The 5,443-nt window shown below is 50.7% G+C and overlaps 1 protein-coding gene across 1 annotated transcript in view; it reads left to right on the forward strand.

The window, feature by feature from the left end:
• Window positions 1–4,742, forward strand: part of LOC104620594 (cystathionine beta-synthase-like) — a gene marked incomplete at its 5' end in the record, with an annotated part of 15,383 nt that extends 10,641 nt beyond the window's left edge. The window contains 4 exons of the mRNA XM_010286867.1: window positions 731–865; window positions 1,405–1,513; window positions 2,284–2,368; window positions 4,648–4,742. Coding sequence (XP_010285169.1) covers window positions 731–865; window positions 1,405–1,513; window positions 2,284–2,368; window positions 4,648–4,742 — 424 coding nt within the window. The remainder of the gene's footprint in view (window positions 1–730; window positions 866–1,404; window positions 1,514–2,283; window positions 2,369–4,647) is intronic.
• Between the last annotated feature and the right edge of the window lie 701 nt (window positions 4,743–5,443).

Raw genomic sequence — 5,443 nt, forward strand, 5'->3', positions numbered from 1 at the left:
AGGCAAACAAACTACTGATGCCAGTTGACATGCGACTGGGCAAATGCTGGTTGTTTAGAAAGCACCTAGTCTCACTTTAAAGACAGCAGGTATTATGGATGTCACTTGCTCCTTTAGGCTACTATGACCGAAGTTTATTGCAAACTATTTCCTAAAAACTTAATACATTTCCAAGGCCTTTCATGCCCGGTTAGAACTGCTCTTGGCCCTTCCAGCCTCCAGCATTGCCCTGCCTTTTCTGCAAGGATGAAGGGCTGAGATGAGTTGGGAGTTGCCTGTGGTCCCCAGGAAAAAAGCATAGCTTGTCCCTCATAGGTCACACAAGTATCTCTGCCAGGGTGTCTCCTGGAGGAGCTGCAAATGCTGCATTTTGAGGACCAAGGATACAAACCAAAGAAGTAAAACTGGTAGGTCTCCACTCATGAGCTTGAAGTGAAGCCCTCAGTAGCTTCCTTGGATTCAGGACAGCTCAGCACCTTGCCAACTGCTGACCTCAGCCCTGCCTCTGGGTATGAACACTGGGCATAGGGAAAGCTTGGCTTCAACAAGACCTGGCCATGGTGGACTTGTAGCATCACTGCTTTGGGGACAGGAGTGAGGCGAGCTTTGCAGGCAGGAAGAATATCTCTGTGTGCGTGGTCTCATCTCTACTGGCCTTGCCTCCCTAAGCAAGGCCCACAGCTGCACAGAAGAGAGTAGCAGCTTGGTGCTGCCATTTGTCTTTCAACAGGTGGTGGAACATCAAGGTGCAGAAACTGAATCTCTCAGCCCCTCTCATTCTCCTCCCAGAAGTCAGCTGTCAAAAGGCAATTGAGATCCTCCAGGAGAAAGGATACGACCAGGCTCCTGTTGTTGCTGAATCGGGGTAACTATTTTTACTCGTTAGAGAGATGGCCATTCACATGGGAAAAGCAGCCATGATGAAGCTGAAGAGAAAGTCCAGTTTACTTATCCAGTGACAGGGCACTTGTACTGGATTCTGTGATGCAAATTTTTAAAATATCATCTGCCTCTTTGTGAAGATTCATCAAGAAATCTCCCTGTAAATGAGCTAGTTAAGGTCAAAGCCAAATCCAGTGCCTACCAGACAGAGGTTGGATCAATGCACGGGCAAGGGGAGGCCAGACGAGAGGTGAGGGCAGAGAGATAAGCAACTGGAGAGCCCGTAAGTTTTCCTTCTCCCAGCTGCTAAGTCCTGGACCAAAATAGCAGACTTTACTGTTAAACTAATAGCTTTGTAAGGACAAGGATCTTCTTGTCCTGCTCAGATGAGAAGGCTGGTGCCTCCTGCTGACAGCAGCAGCAATTTAGTCGCTGACTTGAAGGGCAGCAGCTCAGCCCCTACACTAAACATGTGCGTTACCTCAGGTCTGACCTTTTGGAAAACTCCCTGTTCCCCTGCAGGCTTATTTTGGGAATGGTGACCCTCAGCAACACCCTCACCTCGGTGCTGGCTGGAAACACACAGTTCTCAGACCCTGTTACGAAGGTCATCTATGACCAGTTCTCAAAGGTACCACTGTGGCTGGTGTCAACTGCTATCTGGGGATGGGGAGCAGGGGAGAGGTGTACCACCACCTTGAGGTGTGAGAGGAGCTGAGACAAGAGGACAATGAAAAGCCAGAGAGGTGAAGGGGGAGAGAAGTGAGGAGGGCACTGGGGATGTTGTGGAGATGAGATTAAGGACAGGCAGCTGCAAAAATGCTTCTGAGCCTGTGGGGTTCAGACATGGGACCTTTCATGCCAGGAGCAAAGCGCGTGAATGTCCACCCCTATTCTGACATTGTCAGAGGATTTTGTCCAGCCAGGGGACCGGCACCCTCTGAAAGAAGAGCCCAGCCATTGCCAGGGCTCGGCAGGGCTGGGACAATAGGGATGTCCATACAACAGGGCTCTGACAGGACACAGGGCAGGTCCTGTGCGTGTGCAGGGGAGGAACACTTGTGTCAGATGGCCGTCAGCAGTTCAGAGCTGGAGTGAGGTAAATGGATGGTGGTTTAGAGGAGCTGGAGCTGTCACCCCCATACTTGCCCACAGAGGCCCTTTGGGCTTGGGGGGAGACAGCACTGTAGTTCAGCTACATCAAAGCCAGGTTTGGCCAAATTGCCTACAGCCCCTCCCATCTCCCCAAAACAGTGCGGGCCGATGAGGCGTACCTGATCCTGGTCCAGTGGGGTGCCACCCTGCCCACTCACGGCCATAGTCAGAGGCAGGACTCAGGCCCCCCACCGCTGTCCTTTAAAATGTGGTGACACATAAAATGTCTCTTTTTGTCCTGTTTAGATTGGCCTGGAGGACAGCCTCGGGAAGCTTTCCTGCATCCTGGAGAATGACCATTTCGCTATCGTTGTACACGAGCAAATGCAGTGTAGGTATCTGCAGCAGCACTGTACGGGCTTTGCACAAATGTTTGAGAGGGAAGAGGGAAATTCTCAAACTGAGCTTGGTAGGTATCAGCATGGCTGCTCCACACGTGCAGCCCCTGAGCCTTTGCAGGAAGGATTTCTGCCCCGTGGCTCTGCAAAGCCCTGGAACTGCCAACTTTTGCGCTTGGGAAGGTATTCATTAGGGATCTCATTTTGTCCCCTCCTCTGACAGCCAAGGTGGACTGCAGGCAGCAGCTTGGGGCTGCACTGCCTTTGCTGCACAGCTGTAGGCTCAAGCCTCTATCTAGTACTCATCGAGTTTCTTAGCCTTGAATTCAAATCACTGCCTTGCTGGTTGTGGGCAACAGAGGAAACAAGGGGCAAGTTAGGGATCTCCGTAGACTTAGTATCCCAAGGGCAAGGTCGAAAGGAGCATTTGGGCACATAAGACAAAGCTTTGGTGGAATTCAGGCATGTAAGTGCAAGGGAACAAACCACACAGTCTGCATCCCACTGCTTAAAGAATTTCTGCTGTGCGTGCCCAGAGGCTGTGCCATCTTCTCTGAACACCATTATTCCCACTTGCCGCCTCTGGAGATGCAGCCAAAAGATGTCCTTACGCCCCAAGCGGTCTGGGTAAATTGATATGCTAAGGGGCCTTAAAGGGCTGGGTGCTGTCAGACACCTACCCTGAAGGTCCAGGGTAAGTCTGAGAAAACTGAAAGCAAATGTGTTGGACCGTGAGCAAGCCCTGTGGCAGAGGCACATGAGTTCAGGAGTCAGGAGGCACAACGCACACTGATGCGTGCAGCCTGGGGCATCCGTGTATGAGCCTCACCTGGACCATGGCTGGATATAGGGATGCTCTGCCAATTCAGGAGCATCATTAGACTAGTCCAATAGAGCGGCCGTACCAGCAAGCTTTGGTTTATTCTCAAATCCCTGTACAGCCACCTCCTCCCCGCTGAAGCAATCTTGGCTCAGTAGAGTCACGTGCAGTAGGACCACATCAGCATGAAGGTTGCTGACACATTGATGGCAGCAGGGATCTCACTTTGCTGCTCCTCTGACCAAAACAGGTATGGTGGCAGGTGCTGCTCTGCAAATCCGACCTAACACACCTTTCCAGTACAATTATACCGTAAAAATTCTAGAAATACAGATTTGGCCTTATCTTGAGGGAGTTGCTTTGTTTTATATGTTAGCAACACGAAAAAGCAGTCAGAAGACCCATACTTAGGTCTTCTAAATTAGAGCTGAAAGGTGTAATTACGTTGATTTGATGGGATTACACATTGAACATGCAAAGCATTCCTGTGGTGAGTGACATGTAACGTTGTGCTGTACCGACTGCCAGCAAAGCACTGCCTGCTGAGCTCAGGGCCTCCGAAACCCCCCATGCGCAAACATCCCAGCCCCTCTGCTTGTATCTCCGTGGCCTGCCGCCCCGAAGCCTCATCAGCTCTAAAGCTGGCTTGTGAGTCCAGCCGTGCTCCCACAAAAACATTGCAAACAGAGGTCTCTCATTCAAAACTGCCTTTGATGCACGTTTCCAGTTCTCTCACCAAAAATAATGCTAGGCAGAATTTCCCTTCTCAGCTATGTTGTCATAAAATAATGAAAATCTATTTTGTATCACATTTTGATATAAATTAAATGGCGTCCACCAAAAATATCAGCCAGCGGTACGCAGTGCCTCTTGCTCTGGTTTTTAAACAACACCCATTTTCTTTTCCAGATCTGCTGGTTTAATGCCATCACAGTTACCCCCTTATTTATTACTTTCTTCCCACACCTTTGGAGCTTGCATTTTATCTCATGGTTGGACTCTGGAGGCTAGTTTTGTTTTTATTTAAGAAAACATTTCTCAGATAGTTAAAGCAATTGTTGCAATGCTGCTTTATTAATGGTGGTGCAGGACCTTATGAGAACAGAGCAGAAAGCGTCTCACTGCTGCTTTTAAAGAGTCCCATTACTACGGCCTGAAAAGTTTTGTGGTGACAGAAGCAGGTCTGGAAGAGAGGCTGGGTAAAAACAACTGGGAAATTAAGTTTCCTGCTCTGGCAAGGAGTGCATTATCTGCAGCTAAAACCTCCCTGACGTGATCCGAGTAACCCAGCCGAGGCTGTGTCAGTCGTTGCTTTTGAGGCAGAGCAGAGACAGCTGCTGTCCCCGTTAGGGTTTTCCCTTAATTAACCAATAGTAGTCTCTGCACAACTGGGGGGGGGTTCTTTTCCCTTCTTTTTTTTCCCCACTAAACTGGCATTTTCTGTGCTTGCAGTCAATGGAAATGGCAGTTCTTTCATGAAGCAGATGGTGTTTGGTGTGGTCACAGCGATGGACCTCCTCACCTTCGTCAGCAGAAACGACAAGTAGCACAGCAGCTTGGGTGCACCCACCTCCGCTCCTCTGGCAGGGCCAGCTGCACCCCCCAAGCCTGAACCACCCGGCTGAGGGTGCTTTCAGGTCTGATTAGATAGTTTCTCCAAATGACTAGGTGAAAATCGTAATGTAATAACCGTTTGTCCACTCAATGCCACCCAGAATATCACTAAAGAGAAGGTAACTAAAGAAATTGCGTTTAATAGCCATGTGTGGTTACATGGAGCTTCCCAGGGCTGGAGAGGTAATGTGAGGGGTAAGGATGGGACCGGGGTGGTTGTTATTGCCCAGATTGTAGCAGGTGAGGGTTTTGGTGTGTGTGCTAGCAGTAGGTACCTATGCACTGCCGGTGTTGCAGTCACCCTGGTCCCACTGGGGCTGGAGCCTGTCTCCACCATGAGAAGCTCCAGCCTTCTTGAGGGCTGGCAGAAAACCACATCACAGCTGCACCCTCCTGCTCCTCTCCACCCCGTGGAGGGAGGGCTGCAGGCACCCCCCAGGACACTCTCCTTCTCACCCCTGGCTCCCTTTGGGGGCCAAAGAGGCAGCTTCTCCCTCCCCTGGGTGAGAGGGCGAGGAGAGGGCCCCAGAGGAGCGATGAGGAGGGGAGTGGGTGGGACATGGCACCCAGGTACATGAAAAGTGGGGAGCTGCGCAGGCGCAGGCAGCAGGGGCAGGAAGGGAGAGCCAAGGGC

This window comes from Phaethon lepturus, unplaced genomic scaffold, assembly GCF_000687285.1.
Source record: "Phaethon lepturus isolate BGI_N335 unplaced genomic scaffold, ASM68728v1 scaffold18145, whole genome shotgun sequence".
Lineage (NCBI taxonomy): Eukaryota > Metazoa > Chordata > Aves > Phaethontiformes > Phaethontidae > Phaethon > Phaethon lepturus.